Below are 21117 nucleotides of genomic sequence, written 5' to 3'. Positions count from 1 at the left end.
CGTGAGCCACCAGCACCCGGCCTGTTTTTTCTTTTGAATCATTGTATCATGTTTCATTGAATTACATACCAGTAGTCTTATTGTTTCATTTGGGGATTTTTAAAAATTTTTTTATTTTTTGGGTCCGGTCGTGGGGCCTGAACTCTGGGCCTGGGCACTGTCCCTCAGCTCTTCAGCTCAAGGCTAGCGCTCTACCACTTGAGCCACAGTGCCACTTCCAGCTTTTTTCTTTTTGCTTATGTGGTGCTGAGGAATCGAACCCAGGGCCTCAGGCATGCAAGGCAAGCGCTCTACCACTGAGCCACCTTCCCAGCCCTCATTAGGGGATTTTATTTTCTCCTTTTATTTGAATTGATTGTTTCAGTTAGCTTCCCAGGAGTGGTTGGATGAGGTAAAAGGCTGACAATCACAGACTTTTTTGTTTGTTTGTTGCTGGTCCTGGGGCTTGAACACAAGGCCTTGGGTGCTGTTTCTTTGTTTTTCAAGGTTTGTGCTCCATCCACTTGAGCCACATCTCCAATTCTGATATTAGCTGCTTAATTGGAGATAAGAATCTCACAGACTATCTTGCCTGGGCTGCTTTTAAACTTTGATCCTCAGATCTCAGCCTTCTGAGTAGCTAAGATGATAGGTTTGAGCCACTGGCATCTGGCTTATAGACCACACATAAGTCTTCCTGTTCATCTACAGACTTGCCAGCCTGGATCATTGGTTTAAAAACATGTTTCATTATATTTTCATCTTCATAGTTACTTAGGGCTGATGCTTGCTAGGCAAGCAGTCTACCACTTGAACCATGCCCACAGCCCTTCTTGCTCTTTTTTTCCAGTCCTGGGACTTGAACTCAAGGCCTGGGCACTGTCCCTGAGCTTTTGCTCAAGGCTAATGCTCTACCTCTTGAGCCACAGTGCCACTTTTGGCTTTTTCCGTTTATGTGGTACTGAGGAATCAAACTCAGAGCTTCATGCATGCTAGGCAAGCATTCTACCACGAAGCCACATTTCCCTTTTTTGCCCTTTTGTTTTCAGATAGGGTCTTGTTCTAACTTAGTCCAGGTAGGCCTTGGACTATGCTCTCTATTTTAGTTGGCATTTCTTTAAATTACCCGGGAAATAGCCTGCTTCTCCCTGGTTGTAGAACCTGTGGCGGCCGGGGGGGTGGGGGGGTGGGGGGGTGGGGTGGGAGGACACAGGATCTTGCTGAGATGTCCCTGTTTCTCCTGGTAGGTCTCATGATTAACCAGTCATTCTGTGCTCTTTCTTTCTAGGCTCAGGTGCACCATAAAGTCAGTTAGCGCACAGGTGTTTCCGTGACTGGCTTAGGCCGCTGTGCTTTGTTGGGTTCTGTCTGTGCAGTTTCTCATTCCTCCTGCTTCAAAGTTGTCTCCAGATGCTTATCTTTGGGGTGCTAAGGATTTATGAGAAGATCCACATTTGCTCAAACTGGGCCTAAACCATGTGTGGCCCGGGGCAGAGATGGAGGACCTCCCAGGAGAGGAGTGTGACAGCTTTCATGCTTGGACTTGGTGGATCCTGGGAGGCCAATAAGGAGTCTTTGGCCTCTCTACTCCTTACTGTGTGCAAACTGGATTAGATTTGTCCAGAAGTTAAAGATGCACATTAAGCCAGACAACCACCAGAAAAGCTGGAAGTGGAGCTCTAGCTTAAATGGTAGAGTGCTAGCCTTGAGCATGAAACTCAGGGATAGTGCCCAGGCCTTGAATTCAAGCCCCAGGATAAGCACCCTCCCAAACCCCCCAAAAAAGAATGCATGTTAGGGTGTCCACTACCCTTCTTGGATATAATTGACTGGTACAGCTTTTCCTTTTCCTTTTTTTTTTTTTTTGTCAGTTGTGGGGCTAAAGCTCTTTTTTTTTTTTTTTTTTGCTCAAGGCTAGCACTCTACCACTTGATCCATAGCACCACTTCCGGTTTTCTGGGGTTTCATTGGAGATAAGAATCTCATGGACTTTACTGCCCAGGCTGGCTTTGAACCTCAATCCTCAGATCTCAGCCTCTTGAGTAGCTAGGATCATAGTCGTGAGCCACTTCCTGCTTTTTGTTAATGGAGCCAGTCCTCGCTGGACATGCCCAGCCTGATTCAGCTTCCTTTCAGCTGTCCTGAGCCCATTTCTGATCTTCAAAGCAGAGCAGCTTCCTGTGGTCATAAGCATCATGGTTAGAAAGGATATAAATGGACTTCTGTATGGCACAAAGAACACATTCAAAATCTCAGTAGATGAACCTGTGTCATAGGTGGAACTTGCTATGAGCCAGCAAGGGTCGGGCTGGTTTCCTGAAGCAGCCCTTCTATGGTTGCCCTGCCCACCCTCCCCCCTCCCCACATGGGCCTCCTTTATTTTAAGCCTGGAGAAAGTGACATCCCATGGTTGTATACCAGAGAATGGCCTGGCAGAATGCTTCAGAGCATTGGTGTTGCTTCTAGACTCAGAACTAAGTCCAGATCCCTAGGTAGCAGCTTTGCCAACATCTCCTCATCTCTGCCCACACAGGTTGTTGGTGCACACATCACTGAACAAGTTCTGGAAAGCATTTCAGCAGGCAGGCAGACATTAGCAAGAAGAATAGAGGCCAGGTGTCAGGTTTTGCTTTTCATATTAAAACTAAAGAGCCAGGCTCTGGTGGCTTAAGTCTGCAATCCTAGCTACTCAGGAGGCTGAGATCTAAAGATCAAGATTTGAGGTCAGCTCAGGCAGGAAAGAAAGCCTGAAAGACTCTTTATCTCCAATTAACCATCAACAAATTGGAAATGGAGCTATGGTTCAAGTGGTAGAACACAAATGCTCAAGGACAATGGCCTAGGCCCTGAGTTCAAGCCCCAGGACTGGCACAAAAAAAAGAAAAATGCTAAAGAGATTGGGGATAGAAGAAAGAACTTTTGAAGGAGACAGAGATGATTTCCCAGAGCAGAGATCTTAACACTGAGAAGCTCTGGGTAGAAATAATGTTGTCAGGCACACAGGGGCACACACGTTCTAGAGGCCAAGGCAAGAAGATGGCTTGAGCCTAGAAGATCGAGGCTGTGCTGAGCTATGCCTTTTGGAGGGCTGGGATCACATCAGTAATAGCCACTGCACTCTACCTGGGTGACATAGAGACCCTCAGCCCCTCCATCTCCCCACTTCCCCCCCACTTCTCTTTGTGTGTTTCTGGAGATCAAACCTAGGGCTTTACATTTGATAAGCACTGAGCTCTATTCTTTTTGTTTTGGTTGGTTGTGGAGCTTGAACTCAGGGCTTGGGTGCTGAGCCTCTTTATGCTCAAGGCTAGCGCTCAACCACTTGAGCCACAACACCACTTTTAGTTTTTGAGTGGTTACTTGGAGATAAGGGTCTCATGAGGATTTTTTTGCCCTGTCTGGCTTCGAACTGACATCCTCAAACATCAGCCTCTGAATAGTTGGGATTACAGGCATAAGCCACTGGTGCCCAGCTGAGCTCTATTCTTGACTCAGATTGTTTTTTTGTGAAACTACTTTTTAAATTACTTTTTATGAATTTATTTATTTTTGTCAAGGTGATGTACAGAGGGGTTTCAGTTCCATACATAGGTAATGAGGACATTTCTTGTCGAACATTGTTACCGCCTCCTTCATTTTTCTCCCACATTCCCTCCCTCTCACCCCCCCCTCCCCAAGTTGTAAAGTTCATTTCCAACATTTCCAAGTTCATTTCTTGTGAGTATCGCTGTTGCATCGGTTCACACTTTGTCTTTTGTCTCACCGTTTTGTTATTCCCTTTCCCTTCCCCAAATCAGATAAATCTATATACAAGACATCAGGTTGTTTGAAAAGACACATCTGAACATTTTTGTGACTGTCCCCTGAACCTAGGTACCCTGCTGCTTGAACCTCAGCCTAGCTCGCAAGCCTCCCACCTTTCTGAATGTCTGGAGGAAGTTATAAGGGTCACAGTCTTCTTCCTCACAAGGAGATAAAGACCATGTCCCACCAGGTCTTCTGTCCAGATCATACCTCTAAACCCTCCAGTGGAGCTGGGATTATAAAAGTCAAGAAGAGCAAGACTGGTTCCATGTACTTTAGAGGTGTGCTCTGTGGTTTTGAACATTTGAAAAGAGCTCTAGAGATAGGTCTCTTGTGAACGCTAAGGTTTTACTGTCTGCACAATACAGAATATTCTATGGTGTGCTGATATTTTAATGTTTTTATTTCTTTCCTTTGGCTTTTTGAATTCACTAAAATGTTTTGCTTGCTCTGATAACTGTGGCTCAAACTCAGGGCCTTGTAGTCTTACTTGACTTACTTGCTCAGCTAGTGAGCTACCACTTGAGCATGACTCCAGTTTGGCTTTTTGTTGTTTAATTGATGATGGAGTCTTACAGCCTTTTGTTCGCCCAGGCTAAGTCTCAAACTGTAATTCTCCCAATCTTAGCTTCCTGAGTAGCTAGGATTTTTATCAGCATGAGCTACCAACATTCAGCTTTCATGTGAATAATTTTGACACTGATTACATGTAAAAATAATAATATTTTATATATAGGGGTTTGATTAAATACTATTAAAGCTGGGCACAGGTGGCTTATGCCTATAATCTTGCAGGGGGCTGAGATCTGAGGATCTCAGTTCAAAGCCAGCCCAGGCAGGAAAGTCTTTGAGACTCTTATCTCCAATAAACCACCAAAAACCCAGAAGTGGCACTGTGGCTCAAGTGGTAGAATGTTGCCCTCATGCTGAAGAGCTCAGGGAAGTGCTTCACCCAGAGTTCAAGCCCCACGACTGACAAAAAATAAAAAAATGAAGAAAAAAACTATTAAAGTCAACTCACTTTTTAAAAAAACTTATCTAATATAGCTTACTATAAAAATCAAGGAATCGGGGCTGGGAAGGTGGCTCAGTGGTAGAGCGCTTGCCTTGCATGCATGAGACCCTGGGTTCGATTCCTCAGCACCACATAAGCAAAAAGGAAAAAGCTGGAAGTAGTGCTGTGGCTCAAGTGGGAGAGTGCTAGCCTTGAGCTGAAGAGTTGAGGGACAGCGCCCAGGCCCAGAGTTCAGGCCCCACGACCAGACTCCCCCCCCCAAAAAAAATCAAGGAATTGGGGCATTCACATTCACATTAATTTCTATTGGGACAACACCAACAATGCTGTTCTTTCTCTAGATGCCTGCATTGCTGCAGTAGGTGGTATTTACTTTAAAGACTTATCAAAGGCCTCATCACATACCCCAATGTTGTGTCACGATCCCTCCCCTGCCACCCACCCTCTGAAAGGGAGAGAAGATTGGTCTTTCCCTCCTTCTTTCACAAGAAAAACTGGCACGTGTTCTACCCCAGAGATGAAGGCTAAGTGTTTGTGATAACAGGATTGCTCATTCCCTACTGAGAGACTACGGAACCCCGGCAGCACCTGCCCCAGGTCACGGTAGGGGCGGGGCACTGGATGACCTCATGCATGGGACCTTAAGAAAACAGCAGAGTCACTGTCCAACATGCCAGTCTCGCCCCCAACCCAGCAACCTTTTCAGGCCATACCAGCTCAAGTTGAGTGGGAGGCATGGCAGATCTTGGGGCCCAGCAGTCCAAGTGCACACCCAGGCAAGAAGTGAGACCCTAGCTCCAAAGTACTCATCAAAAAAGCAGGACTAGCTGAGTGCTGGTGGCTCGCACCTGTAATCCTAGCTACTCAGGAGGCTGAGACCTGAGAACTCAGCCAGCCAGCCCAGGCAGGAAAGTCCACGAGACTCTCATCTCCAGTGAACCACCAGAAAACTGGAAGTGGTACGGTGGCTCAAGTGGTAGAGTGCTAGCCTTGAGCAGAAAGAGTTCAGGGACAGCACCCAAGCCCTGAGTTCAAGCCCCATGACCAACAACGACAACAAAAGGACAGGGGGTTTGACTCAGTGGTAGAGTACTTACTCTATGGATTCTTGTTCCTGTCACATCAGCCTTAGAGGACAAGATTGTAGAGAAAGTAGAGAGAGAGAGAGAGAGAGAGAGAGAGATCAGGAGGCAATGATCCCCCCCCCCTCAGAAGATTTGCTTGGCACACCAGGCATCTCTGGGAGCCACAGCTTGTATGGCTGAGGGGTGGTGACAATAGACTTTTTGGGCAGAGGCTCCAAGGTGAGGCAGCAGTAGGTAATGGATTCCTTCCTTTGATCTCGTTCTGACCCCCCAGATCCAGGCTTGGTGGATGGGTGATGGGAATGCCTGCATCCTTTTCCTCTATATTCTCTGAAATGACTTCAGGCCATTGTCTCATTGTCTTGGACACTAGTTTCTGGCTTTTGTTTACTGGGTTGACTAATCTCCCCCATTGTCTTGGTGAAAGCCACCTGGGTTCTCTGGAGATTCCCCTAGCCACTCATCCTTGGTCACACCTCTCGGGAACAGGTGTCTCTCTGTCTCTGTCTCTGTCTGTCTGGTTTTCAAACTTTTAGTTTCTTTTCCTTTTTGACAAACAGTTCCATCTTTTTTAAACATTCCTCTCAGACTGGGAATGTACAGTGCTTGCCTAGCATTGCATGAAGACCTGGTTCGATTCCTCAGTACCACACACATAGAAAAAGCTGGAAGTGGCACTGTGGCTTAAGTGGTAGAGTGTTAGCCTTGATTGGCAAACACCCCCCCCACCCCCCCCACCCCCACACCATGCTCTTCATTTCCTCCTGAAACATCATTCAAATGGCTTCACCATCCATGTTGTGTTCAGGGTCACTTAGGTATCTTTTCAGAATGTGGGAAATCTCTACCTCAACTCCTGAGCCCTCAGTAGAACTCTCCATGCACTTTTCTTTTTTTGGCATGCACCCCCCAACCCTTGTAGCCCTGGTACTCAGTTCCACAAACACTTCCATGTTTTTAGATGTTTCTTATAGTAGCTCCCCACTTAGGAAAAATTAGTCCATTCAGACTGCGCTATAACAAAGTACCACATATTGTGTGGCTTATAAAAACAGAAACTGCCAGGTGCCGGTGGCTCATGCCTGTAAGCCTTGCTACTCAGGAGGCTGAGATCTAAGGATTGCTGTTCTAAGCCAACCCAGGCAAGAAAGTCTGGAGACACTAATTAATCACAGAAAAAAATGGGAGAAGAGGGGAAGATGGGAGGGCAGGAATGGGAAGGGGAAACAAAGGAGGAGGCAACAATGCTTGATAAGAAATGTACTTATTACCTTCCTCATGTGATTGTAACCTCTCTGTACCATATTTTCACAATAAAAAAAAAAAGCTTATTAATTACAAAACGAAAAAAAGCTAGAAGTGGTGCTGTGGCTCAAGTGGTAGAGTGCTAGCCATGAGCAAAAGGAGCTCAGAGTCAGTGACCAGGCCCAGAGTTCAAGCCCCAGGACTGGGGGAAAAAAAAAAAACCCAAAACTCAAAAATCAGTAACTAGTTTCTCATACTTCTGGAAGCATAGTGTCTAGTGAGGGCTGGTTTCCTCACAGATAACTATCTTCTGATGGAAATTAACAAGGTACAGGTGTCTCACTTTTTTTTTTTCTTCATTTTTTGTTTTATTTTTTTTGTTTCGGTCCTGGGGCTTGAACTCTGAGCTTTGTGCTCCAAGCTAGTACTCTACTGTTGGGAAGAGGAAGGTAGGACAGACAAGGAATAGGCCGGACTGCATCATCAACAGGCTAGGACTGTTTATTGAGGACCTTCCCACGGGTTTGGAGGTTATGCCAGAGAGTTGGGACAGGAGCTGGGTTTTTATCTGAGGTCTGAGCAAGGAGGCAGAGGTTAATGAAAAAGCCAGTAGGGGAAGGGAAGTGGGGGCTTTTCAGTTGGGCCTACACTAGGATGCTTACAGCTAGGCTTAGGTAGATTGCCCTGCGAGCACTTCAAACAAGTTCACACATACCTAGGATTTTGCCTGGCATCTATATGGGCCTGGGACAATAGGATGGGGGTCAATTCTTCATATTCTTTAGATACACAGAATGATCTGGCCAAAGGGGAGAGGCAACTCCTTCACTACCACTGAAGCCACAGTTCCACTTTCAGCTTTTTGTTAATTGGAAATAGAAGACTTATTTACTTTACTTCCCTTTCTTACCTGAGCTGGCGTTGAATCAAGATCCTCAAATCTCAGTCTCCTGAGTAGCTAGGCTTATAGGCATGAGCTACCTGGGCAAGGAGGGTCTCTTTTTTTTTTGGGTGGGGAGGTCCAGTCGTAGGGCCTGAACTCTGGGCCTGGGCGCTGTCCCTCAGCTCTTCAGCTCAAGGCTAGCGCTGTACCACTTGAGCCACAGTGCCACTTCCAGCTTTTTTGTTTTTGCTTAGGAATCAAATCCAACGCCTCAGGCATGCAAGGCAAGCGCTCTACCACAGAGCCACCTTCCCAGCCCAAGGGGGTCTGTTTTATCGGGACGTTAATCTCATTCATGAGAGCTTCACTCTCAGGACCTAATTGCTTTCCCAAGGCCTCTCCTCCTTAGACCACCAGTTTGGAAGTTAGGATTTTAAAATATGAATTTCAGAGGATACAAACATTGACTCTAGCTTTACCCACCAGTGTTTCTTTTCATTCTCTACCATATCAGTTATAGAGAGATGTTATAAGTAATCTCTGTCATACACATACACATGTTTGTATCTTACTGCAATGTCAGAATTTATTGAATGAATAGCAATAAATTCACAAACGACAGCAATTTCTTCAGCTTTTGCTTCATCAAGTACTTCTGGTTTCACTTGGAATTGTAAGCACAGCAATTGCAAGTTATTATTTTTTGTGTGTGCCAGACCTGGGGCCTGAACTCACAGCCTGGGTGCTGTCCCTACTCTACCACTTTAAGGAACAGTTCAAATTCTGTTTGGTTTTGTTGTTGCTGTTGTAGTTAATAGGAGCTAAGAATCTCTTGGACCTTTCCTACCTGGGCTGGCTTCAAACTTGTGATCCTCAGATCTCAACTTCCCAAATAGCTAGGATCACAGCAATCACCAGTTTTTTTTTTGTTTTGTTTTTTTTAATTCTACTCCAGTCTTAACTGGTAACATTCAAATCTTAAGTCACACTTGACACTATACCTATATTATGAAGGACTGGAGAAAAGATAGAGACTCTTAAGTTTTAAAAGCACAGCACCAAGAGCCAATGATAAAGGGTCAATGCAAATGCAAAGAGTCATGCTGGGGTCAGGCATTGAGTAAGGGCTGCTCTCCAAGCTGTGAAAGGTGTAGGCTGTTGAAGTAGGCAGGCCATAGCAGAGGAAATTGCTCTGAGCTGAATTCAGGACAGTCAGAACTGTGTCATCTGTCAATCTCCTGGGCAAAAGCCACAATTCATATACCAGAGGGGTCCATGATACTGGTGGACTGAGGTCCTACGCTGCAGTCTTTCTGCCTCTTGAGTTGAGTCTGCATCATTTGTTGGCCTGGTAGATCTGATAAGCACACAGGTGTGTGTGTGTGTGTGTGTGTGTGTGTGTGTGTATGTGTGTGTGTGAAGGAGGGGTCCTGGCTTGAACTCAGGGCCTGGGCACTGTCCCTGAGCTTTTAGTTTTCCTGCCCTGGGTGGCTTTGAACCATGATCCTTAGATCTCATTCTCCTGGATGAAAAGCGTGAGCTGCCAGTGCCCAGCTTGGTGGTAATTTTTTTTATTAACACAAATAAATCAGTCTGTGCCATAGGGTGGTGCCAGGCTGCTCATAGTTGTTCTTTATACAAACAAGATGCCGAGTCACTCCACCTGAGTATTTGTTCCCAAAATGGAGTGACTCTGGGGACAGCCTACTCTGTACAGAGAGAGGGTAACGTCCAGGGTCACTGGGGATCTGAGCCTATAATGTGAACCCTGCAGGTGATTTCTGTCTTTGAGAACCAAAAGCAAGAACACCACAACAGAAGCAAAAGCAGCCCCTGACTATCAGTTGGTAAAGCCCTAGACAGAGCCAAGGGGCCCTCTGCTGTGGAGCCCTGGGGAAGGGGGCGTGGCCAAGCACAGTGGCCACGCCCATCACCCTGGCCTCCTGACTTGCTGTGCTGACTGGGCCTGGCTCTGTCCACCTGTGTCTTACAGAGTCTCTGGAGGAGAGCTGTTTGATTTCCTGGCCCAGAAGGAATCGCTGAGTGAGGAGGAGGCTACCAGCTTCATTAAGCAGATCCTGGATGGGGTGAACTACCTCCACACAAAGAAAATTGCTCACTTTGATCTGAAGGTGAGGGGGAAAAAGAAACAGAGTTTTGGAAGAAGGGACCTAATGCCTTCCAGTGTCATTGCTAGAGGGGCCCAGAGCTCAACTGGTTCTCTTCCCTCAGCTTACCTTGAAAATCTTGAACGTTCTGGAAGAAATAACACAGAGCAAGTGCCCTCCTCCTCAATTCCAACCCCCCACCCCCCCCAAGCCCCGGTCTTCTGCACATGGGGGCTGACTGCATGAACCTTCTAGATCAGCTATGCAAACAACTAGGGCATTTTTGTTTGCTTGTTTTTTGGTAGCCGTCCCTGGGCTTGAACTCAGGGCTTGGGTACTGTTCTTGAGCTTTTTTTTTGCTCAAGGCTAGTGTGCTCTACCACTTTAGCCATAAGTCCACTTCTGGCTTTTTGCTGATGATTGGTGATAAAAGTCTCATGGATTTTCCTGCCTGAGCTGGCTTTGAATTACAGTCCTCAAATCTCAGCCTCCTCAGTAGCTAGGAATTACAAGTGCAAACTGCCAGTGCCTGGCAGGGGCATACTTTTTTTTTTTTTTTTTTTTGGGTCCGGTCATGGGGCTTGAACTCTGGGCCTGGGCGCTGTCCCTCAGCTCTTCAGCTCAAGGCTAGCGCTCTACCACTCAAGCCACAGTGTCACTTCTGGTTTTTTCTTTTTTGCTTATGTGGTGCTGAGGAATTGAACCCAGGGCCTCAGGCATGCAAGGCAAGTGCTCTACCACTGAGCCACCTTCCCAGCCCCAGGGGCATACTTTTTAAATAAGTAGACCAGTGACCAGAGACTTGAAACCAAACCCATTTCACAAGACTGAGCTTTTCAACAACCAAGGGAAGAACTATCAGGGTTTAGAGGATTGTAGGGGGTGGTGGACCATCTAGACTCTGCCGTCACACAAACTCCAGCATCCTTCCACCAGCAGCTGGAGGTCTTGGAGCCCAAGGACCTCTGGCTGCCCTCTCTTACCCTGCCCTACACTGGGGCTGTAAAACTGCTTCCAGGACCCACCAATCATTTGTGGTAATGGGTGTTCAGGGTAGAGAAAGTTCACTGTGACCACATAGGACTCCATGGTCAAAGCAGAAGGATCAGCTCCTTTAGTAAACAAGCTTAGGCACACAGATTTGCAAATACCTAATTCATGGAGGTCTGCAAAGTCATGATTAGGCCTCTGTGTACAGAAAGACACCCATTCTTTCTTCTATGCGCAAATCCCTGGAATCTTTCAAACGCAGTGCTGGGTGCTTGGTCATTGCTGCTTGATTATCTGTCTGGGAACTTAGTACAGGCAAGAGAAAATGAAGATCAAGAGCTTTAGGTGTTACAATAGAAGAAAGTAAAGTGGGGCTCAGGAGCCCAAAGGAGAGGCCATGCAAGTTAGACTGGGGTATCAGAGAAGGTTTCCTGGAAGAGATGGCACTTGAGTTTTTCAAAAGAACTGGCAGGTGTTAGCACAGAGAAAGGACCTTCTAGGAAGACAGGCCAGCAGGGTACATTCAGGGAAGAGCAGGCAAAGGGCGTGTGTCCTGAGTGGCTGGGGAAGAGGCTGGGAGGGCAGGAGGCAGATAAAAGAAGGAGAAACTAAGGTAAGGAGGCTACACTTTACCCTGAGAGATAATGGGGCCAGGTGAGCAAGTGTGTCTTCCAGAATGATCCTTCTGATCTGGAAGATGGATAGAATGGAGACAACCCTGCAGCTGTGGGCTAGGATACGGATATTATAATCCAGGAGAGAGAGACCAGAGAGGGAGTGACAGATTTAAGATCTATTACGGGGTTTGACCTGAGGAATGATCAGGGGGTGAGAGAAGAGACAGAGTTACAAGATGACACCAAGGCCTGGCTGGGGAAACTGGCCAGGAGAGGTATAGCATGCCTACAGTCTCACCAAGGCTGTACCAGTGTTGGCCTGTTCGTGAAACACACGAATCCCAGCTCCTACTTGCAGGTGACCTGCTGAGTGTCCTTAGCAGAGTCCTCTCTCAGTGCTGGTTGCTATGGTGTTTTGCACTCCTCCCACAGAGGACATCTTGCAGAAATCCTCTCTGGGGTCACAGAGGAAGGTAATGGATAAAGCCATGACATTTAACCCGTTGTTTGCTTCTAGGTCTGTTGCCTTTCGAATCTGCCTCCAGACAGGCTCCTTTGTCTTCTCATCTTGTTCTTCTTCTTCTTTTTTTTTTTCTTTTTGGGGTGTGTGTGTGTGTGTGTGTGTGTGTGTGTGTGTGTCTGTCTGTCTGTCTGTCTGTCTGTCCTGGGACTTAAACTCAGGGCCTAGGCACTGTTCCTTGTCTTTTTCACTCATGGCTGGTGCTCTACCTCTTGAGCCATACTTCTACATCTAGCTTTTGGCTGGTTAATTGGAGATAAGCATTTTATGGATTTTTCTTGTCCCATTTGGGCTGAAACCACGTGTTAGGAAAGTTTTTGTTTGGGGAGAGGGAAGGAGGGTGGGAGATGATTTAGGTTCAGTGAGGTCTGCAGTAAGGGCAGTTTTCCTTTTTTTCCTGTCCATTGTGGGGTCTGAACTCTGGGCCTGGGCACTGTCCCTCAGCTCTTCAGCTCAAGGCTAGCGCTCTACCACTTGAGCCAAAGCGCCACTTCCAGCTTTTCTGCTTATGTGGTACTGAGGAATCGAACCCAGGGCCTCATGCATGAGGAGGTAAGCACTCTACCACTGAGCCATCTTGCCAGCCCCAGCAAGGGCAGTTTTATGTCTGTCAGGGAAAAGGTGACTGTTTTGAGTTTTTGTCATTTTCCATCACCAGGATCCTCAGATCACAGTCTCCTGAGTAACTAGCATTACAGGTGTGAGCTGCCGGACCTATGCTTTTCTTAATGGCTGGTACAGGAAGAGGTCAAGAAGTGGCATGTTTGCAGCAAGGTTTGAGTCTCTGGCTGCTGCTGGCTTGGAGTCAGCCAGGTTGGATTTTTGCCTTGCTCTGCATGGACCAGCATACATTTAAACCTCTGGTTTTCATCCTGGATGCAAATACCAGCACTTACCTAGAGGAGTTCTGAGAGAGAAACAGAAGGCAATGATTCCAGAATAGAAACTGTGAAGTTGTGGTTTCCCTTCCAGGAAGAGAGGAGAAGAAAACACAACTCTTGTTACAGTGTTTTGGGCTCTGATGGGCCTAGGAAAACAAACCTAGTTAGAGTGGAGCAGATAACTATCACTTGAGCCACAACTCCACTTTTGGCTTTTTTTTTTTGGTAGCTAATTGGACATAAGGGGTTCTCTCTCTCTCTCTCTCTCTTTCTCTCTCTCTCTGTCTCACTGGTTTGTATGCCCTAGGTAGCTTTGAACTGAGATTCTCAGATCATAGACTCCTGAATAGCTAAGATCACAGATGTGAGTGATCAGTTCCTGGCTAAGAGTACAATTCTGTCTCCTCATTTTCCTCCTGAGGGTCCCTTGGCCCAGGTCCACCAGGGCAACTTCAAGAATGGATGAATAGCTGGCCCAGGTGTGTGTTGGATGCCTCCTGACTGGAATTTTCCACAAGCTGGGGGTGATGAGAAACACCAGCTTATAGCTTAGAGGAGGCTTCTTGGTTCCAGGTTTGTTTCCCATTGTGGAAAACCCACATTTTTCTTCACCATCTTCCTTTTCCCTGAGGAGCCTCTGCTTTGCCCTCTTACTAATATTCTGTTACTCCTCACCAAGTAAGTCAGGCTCTCTGGGTTGCTCCAAGACACAGCCACAATGTTTACCCCATGCCCTACCCGTAATTGAAACCAGAGTGTTATACCTGGCACTCAGACTCCAGGATTTCCACATGTCAGGTCTGGCTACGTACCCCTTAATACATTGACTAAAGAGACAGAGAAGGGAGATTTAGTTCTTGGTCTGGATATACCACAGGAAGATAGCACTTCGGTTGCTCTTCATCCTTCTTTGGGCTATAGATAAGAGCTTTAGGTTTTTGGCTTTGCTTTTTGTCTGCTTGTTAGATTTTGTTTTGAGCCAGTCCTGGGTCTTGAACTCAAGGTCTGGGCACTGTCTGTGAGCTTTGTTGTTCAAGGCTAGTACTCTACCACTTAAGCCACAGCTCTACTTGTGGCTTCCCCCCCCCTTTTTTTTTTAAATGTTGCTTGTGGGGCTTGAACCCTGGGCCTGGGTGCTGTCCCTCCGCTCTTCAGCTCAAGATTAGCACTCTACCACTTGAGCCACAGCACCACTTCCGGTTTTCTAGTGGTTTATTGAAGGTAAGAGTCTCATGGACTTTCTTGCTTGGGATGGCTTTGAACTGTGATCCTCAGAGCTACAGGTGTGAGCCACCGGTGCCCAGCTTGGCCTTTTTGCTAGTTAGTTGGAAAAAAGAGTCTCATGGACTTTCTTGTCCAGGCTGGTTTGGAATCACAAGCCTCAGATCTCAGCTTCTTCAGTCGCTAGGATGACAGGCATGAGCCACTGGGGCCTGACTGAGCTTTAGGTTTTAGAGATAACTCCTGGCAGAGAGAGAAAGGTATGCATAATTATTCAGCAGTCCTGGTCTAGAGATGGCCTGGTTAGTCATTATTTCAGCTCTTGTTTTGGGAAGAGTTCTGGAGGAGGTATTACTGCTATTATCCCTGCTCATGATAAGTAGGTCATCTTGCCTGGTGGGTAGCCTGGCCTGAGGAGGCTCTGTTGTTTATTAGGGGTAGTTTCGATCCTTTGTCATAAAGATATTATTGATTAGTGATGTCAGGGTTGTTGGTTTGTTTGTTTGTTTTTTTCATTTTTGGATTCCAAGGTGGTTACAAAATAATTACCAAGAGAACAGCTTAGTCCAAAGATACAAAATGAAGACAGGGATACCAAGCTCTTCTCCTTGCTTTTAGTTAATTCAAGGGCCCAAATAAGGAATCAAGTCGGAGGTTTGGCTCTGGTTGGTAGAGTACCAGTCAATGAATGAAAGCGTCAGATACTAAGTTCAAGTCCTGGTCTCAAAAACAAAAAGAGGGTAGGGCTGGGAAGGTGGCTCAGTGGTAGAGCACTTGCCTTGCATGCTCAAGACCCTGGGTTCGATTCCTCAGCACCACATAAGCAAAAAGAAAAAAGCCGGAAGTGGCGCTGTGGCTCAAGTGGTAGAGCACTAGCCTTGAGCTGAAGAGCTGAGGGACAGTGCCCAGGCCCAGAGTTCAGGCCCCACGACTGGACCAAAAAAAAAAAAAAAACCAAAAAGAGGGTAGGGAGAGTTAATCTTTCTCAGCAAAAACTGGTTTTGAACTCAGAGTCTCACCCTTACTTCCTTTTGCTTGCTTGGTGGGTGGATGCTCTACCACTTGAACCATGGCTCCAGCCCTGCTTTTTTTAACTGGTTATTTTAGAGATGGAGTTTCATGGATTTTTTTCTATCCCAGTAGGTTTTAATCCTCCTTCATCCTCTGGTTACAGCCTCCTGAGTAACTAAGATTACTGAACCACTGGTGCTCAGCCAATGGAAGTTTTTTGTGGTTTTTTTTTGTTTGTTTGTTTTTTGTTTTGTCGGTTGTGGGGCTTGAACTCTGAGCCTGGGAGCTGTCCCTCAGCTCTTCAACTCATGGAGAGCACTCTACCACTTGAATCACAGCACCACTTCTGGTTTTCTGGTGGTTTATTGGAGATAAGAGTCTCACAGACTTTGCTGCCTGGGCTGGCTTTGAACCACAATCCTCACATCCCAGCCTCCTGAGTATCTAGGCTTACAGGCATGAACCAGGCACCCGGCTCAATGGAAGTTTTTAATCACCTTTTGTATAACCCAGTCTCTGAGCCTCTTTTCCTGCTTGAAGGAGCAGGTGGCTGGAGAGGGTTAGCTATCTGGTTTGTCTTCAAGATAAACGACCACATCTCTGGCTGCTTTAATAAACTCCTTCTAGGTTCAGCCATACAATAGTGACCAGCTTTTTGCTGCTTTTACCTTGTCTTCAACATTATTGCATAGAACATACGAAGGGATAGATTAATAATGTAAGATAAACAATCTTGACAAAGACAGGTAATTCCATGCTCTTGCCCCCATGTCTGTGATGTGCCCTTGCTACCCAGAGGATACACAAGCTCTTCTCAGCATAGTACCCAGGCCTTTTGTGAGCTGCCTTGGCCCTGTTTCTGGCTATGTCCAGCCTTCTTCTCTGAAAAACACAAGCTCAGGGCGATAAGATACAAGATCTCCAGGAAATGTTTTGCCTCTCTCTTCCTCCCATTCAGACTTCTACTCTTCCCTTGTCTTCCCCATGCTCTTCCTGCTCAGGGGATAAGGCCCAGCAGAAGCCCTTGACTTGCCTGCCTCCTCTCAACAGCCTAACCAAAAACAAATCTCCTTCCCCGCTTCGGTTGCCTTTGCCACAAACCTGTTGAGAGCCTTCAGAATGAGGAATCTCTCACTGCTGTGGTTGATCACTGTGTGAATGAATGAGTGAATGAATGAATGCCTTAATGAATGAAGACCACATGTTCTCATGGATGCGGAGACTTATTCGTGTTTCACCTAGAAAGTGCAAAAGAAGTAGAATTTCCTTCACTCATGTGAACATTGATTGAGGACCTACTATAATCCAGGAGCAGAATGGCAAACATCAGTGGGTTGTGGTCTCTGCCTTCCTGAGGCCCCCTGCCCATGGGTTAAGGACACAGTGAGACTTGGTGAGGATTCCCACCAGTGAACACATACTTCCAAGGGATGAACTCTCTGCCACAGTAGAGTGGAGATTTGCCTCAGAGGAAAGGGATATGATCTTTGTGTGTGTGTATGGAGGGTGAGTGTGTGTGTGTGTGTGTGCGTGTGTACACGCGGGTGTGTTCCAGTACTGAGCTTGAACTCAGGGCCTAACCCTCTTGCTTGGCTTTTTTCACTCAAGGCGAGTCCTCTGCCCCTTAAGCCACATCCCCTACTTTTGACTTTTTGGTGGTGAACTGGAGATAAGAGTTTCATGGACTTTTGTTCGGCCTGATTTTGAACTGTGATTCTCAGGTCTCAGCCTCCTAAGTAGCTGGGATTACAGGTATGAGCCACCGGTGCCCGGTTGTTGTTGTTGTTACACAGATGGAAGGGATGAGGGCTTGTTGCCTGTCAGTACCACAGTGCATCAGACATGCCTTCTTCAGGACAGAGCAGCCAGGAATGTGGTCAGTACATTCCAGGAAACCCCACAATGCTGCATGATGCCAGCACAAATGAAGGCCTTGTGGAGAATGTTGGTGCGTGGGATTCTGCTTCTTTGGTTTCTCCTCCAATCATGGGTGTGTCCTTCTCCTCTCCCCTTCCATCACTGAAGTAGTTCTCAGGATTGAAAACAAGAGCAAACAACCCCCCCCCCCCAAAAAAAAAAACCAACCCAAAACAAAACAAAAAGCCAAATTGTGAGAATGGATCAACTCAAATGCAAACCAGGAACCCAGAAATGAAGGCTTTTAACTTCTATAAGAAGTGGTGATGAAACTGGGTTTTTAGATCCTCACATCCAGGGTCCAGGAGTTCCAGGTTAGTCCAGGCCACTTAGTCCAATATGCCAATTAAAGAGACATGTTGAAGAGCAGAGAAAGGAGATTGAGTATATGGTAGCCATGGAAAGAGCACTTAGTACAGCTTTAGCCATCTACTGAGGTACAGATATGATTGGCTTCTGTTAACTAGGAAGAATTGAGGGCAGGGAGTGAGAGAGGTATCAGAGTTAAAGTAGTGTCAAATTCCAGGCATGGCCTGGTTGACCATTAATTAGCTTAGTCTTTGTCTTTGGAAGAGTTCTGGAAAACCTGTTATCACTTTATTGCTGGACCAGAACAGGAACAAGATGGTCTCCCGAGTTTTTGGCTCTTTTCTTTAAGATGGTAAGAAGAAGGCATTGCCCTTTTGAGAGGTAATTTGCCTTTCACACATGATATTTATCAGTGAATATTCTTTTTCTTGGAGCCTATGATGGTTGTAAATTTGATTGCAGTAGAGAATAGTTAAGGGAACAGATACAAAGTTGGGGGGCTTTTAGTTAATTCACAGGGTCCAGCAAAAGCAGCTTTTAAGTTGCCTCTTATAGTAAGAGGGTGAATTCCTGAACAAGGTGCTTCAGAAAGTCCCAGATCTTCTATGTCTAGAATCTTCCTTGGAGCTGATCTTGTTTGTGGTATAATTGGACAACTGGTCAAACTTTTGGGGGGGGAGGAGGGGGTTGTGGGGGCAGTTTGTGGTCTTTTCTTTTCTTTCTTTCTTTTTTTTTTTTTTGTCAGTCGTGGGGCCTAACCTGAGCTCTTCAGCTCAAGGCTAGCACTCTACTACTTGAGCCACAGCACTACTTCTGGCTTTTTCTGCTTATGTGGTGCTGAGGAATTGAACCCAGGGCCTCATGCATGCAAGGCAAGCGCTCTACCACTGAGCCACCTTCCCAGCCCTGGTCAAACTTCTATAACAGTGGTAATTGTAGCACTTAATTTTTTATTTTTATTTTAATTAATTATTTTCATACCAGTCTTGGGGCTTGAAGTCAGGGCTGGGCTCTGTCCCTGAGTTTTTTTTTTTTTTGCTCAAGGCTAGCTCTCTACCACTTGATCCACAGCTCCACGTCTGGCTTTTTAGTGTTTAATTGGAGATAAGACCCTCATAAGCTTTCCTGCCCGGACTGGCTTTGAACCTCGATTTTCAGATCTCCGCCTCCTGAGTATTTAGGATTACAGATATGAGCCATTGGCATCCTATTATTTATTTAGTTATTTATTGGTGGTACAGGGGCTTGTTCTCTGGGCCTTGGCTTTGGTCAGTCTGCATGGTCTGCTTGTTGCTGTTTGAACCACACCTTTACTGGTTAATTGGACATAAGAAACTAAAGGACTTGTCTTTCCTGGCTGAGTCTGAACCTTGATTCTCCATTTCTCAGCCTCTTGAATAGTTAGGATTTCAGACATGGACCACTAGTCCCCGGCTTAGTATGTGCTTTTGAACTGAAATGAGGATTTGTATTTTTAAAAATGGCATTTTAACTAGTAGAATAATTGAGTCAGTGATAACACTTTAAATGTATGTGGTACTTGTTTTCTTATTTGATCTTTATTGAAGTGGAACACTTGGTCACTTTTTTTATATCCAAAGCAATTGAGAATCAGAGAAGTTAAGTAACTTGCCCAAGATCACACAGGTATCAAATGACAGGGCTTAGGCTTGAACTTAGCCAGAGAGGAAACTCTCAAGAAAAGCTGATTGTCATCAGATATTATTTCACCAGATCTTGTGCTTCCTTAGATCATGTTACTTACACAGTTAATCCAAGATCTGTCTTGTGCTGTTAGCTTTTGTTTTTTTAACTAGTCCTGGATCTTGAACTCTGGGCTTGGGTGCTGTCCCTGAGCTTTTCTGCTCAAGGCTAGCACGCTACCACTTTGAGCCACAGCTCCATTCCTGGTTTTTGAGTGGTTAATTAGAGATAAGAGTCTCACAAGGACTTTTCTGCCAGGGCAGGCTTACAGGTATGAGTCACCAACACTTAGCTTTAGAAAATAGTTTCATAAAGTTATGAGCCTGCTCCCATGGGTGGGAGGGGGCAGGAGATTTGAGGTGCACAGTGTCCCCTCCCCCAGCAATGGAGAACATAGTGGAGTGACCCAGAGGCTGTGGTTTGACAAATCCCAGTGCAATTGAGTTCAGCCCCTTCCCTGAGCTACAGCTGTGGGTTTTCTGGGAAGAGCCTGATGCTGAAGCAGCAAACCACTAAGATATCAGAGCCAGCGTGAAATGGCCACTCGGCCAGCGGGCAGGCCGACCCTAAGGGCACCCTGGGGTTGCCATTCAACAAAGCAGTTTATGAACACAGTGCCTCTTAATCAGTGTCGCCCCTTTCAACATTGTTACCCATCGATCCCCTACCTACCCCTCCCCTCACTTTTCTTTTCTTTTTGGGGGGGGGGGAGGGGCCCGTCGTGGGGCCTGAACTCTGGGCCTGGGCGCTGTCCCTCAGCTCTTCAGCTGAAGGCTAGCTCTCTACCACTTGAATCAAGCCTCCAGTTCCATATTGTTTGCCAGACATTTGGAGATAAGAGTCTCATGGATGAGGCTCAACCTGAATCCTCACATCTCAGCCTCCTGAGTAACTAAGATTATAAGCGAGGACACTGGTACCCAGACGCTTCTATTGTTTAGTCCTTCTAGAAACTCTCTAGAGGTGGACATTATTATTATTCCTAATTTCTAGGTGAGACGTCAACTTCCCCAGTATCCGGCTACTGCTAATGACAGAGTTGGAACCTGAATCCTGATTGCAAGGCCTACGCTCTAAGCCATGATCTATATTGATTCTTTTAAAAGTAGGATGTGGGAAAGATGATAACTGATTACATTGGTTCATTCATTCATTCATTCATCTAGTAAGCAATAACTAGCCCCTACCTTAATGCCAGCCACTGTTAGAAGCTGGAGATGGGGAGTGAGAGACAAAGTCTTGGTCTTTCCTCCTGGGACTTTCAAACAACGGCAACAGGACATAGGTAGAAAAGACATGTTCCTATGTGGGTGTTGGTGCTGAGAAAAGGGGCTGATCAGGAGGGGGATACTGGCAGAGTAAATGGAAGTTAGAGTGGGGAAGGCGGAGAGTGTAGCAAGCATGCAGCTTGGGGGTAAGCTGGCCAGAGGCTGGGAGGGGACAGAGTCCTTGAATAGTGGCAGAGGTAGACATTGAGCAGAGGTCACTCTGGAGGCTTATGGGAAGGGGCTGCCTGTGGTCTTATCTCCAGTGTACTAAGAGGAAAGAACCCACAGGCACCCTGGAAGCCTGCCCACAAGGGGTCTGGCCATGCTTTCTCAGGTTGCCCAGCACTGCTGAATAATCCATCGTCGTCAGGCTTGTGTTGCCAGTGAAGGTTTTCAGGTAGCCTCCGTGTCCCCATGGATAGCACTGGCTAGGCCTCAGGTCTTCACCTGGCTTCACCCAGCCAGACACTCACAGGGACTCAGCAGTCTTGTTGCTCTGCTCTTTGGCTGGTGACCTTGGAAGCTTTCATTCATTTACTTCTTTTGTGTGTCAGACTTGA

General features: G+C 46.4%; 1 protein-coding gene across 1 annotated transcript in view; it reads left to right on the top strand.

Annotated features, from left to right (window-relative positions):
- Dapk2 (death associated protein kinase 2) overlaps nucleotides 1-21117 on the top strand; it is a 110205-nt gene that overhangs the window by 58119 nt on the left and 30969 nt on the right. Inside the window, exon 4 of the mRNA XM_042687998.1 lies at nucleotides 10005-10143. Coding sequence (XP_042543932.1) covers nucleotides 10005-10143 — 139 coding nt within the window. The remainder of the gene's footprint in view (nucleotides 1-10004; nucleotides 10144-21117) is intronic.

Source organism: Dipodomys spectabilis, unplaced genomic scaffold, assembly GCF_019054845.1.
Source record: "Dipodomys spectabilis isolate Male_0828 unplaced genomic scaffold, ASM1905484v1 ptg000108l, whole genome shotgun sequence".
Taxonomy (NCBI): Eukaryota; Metazoa; Chordata; class Mammalia; order Rodentia; family Heteromyidae; genus Dipodomys; species Dipodomys spectabilis.
This window is presented reverse-complemented; position numbering and strand designations above follow the sequence as displayed.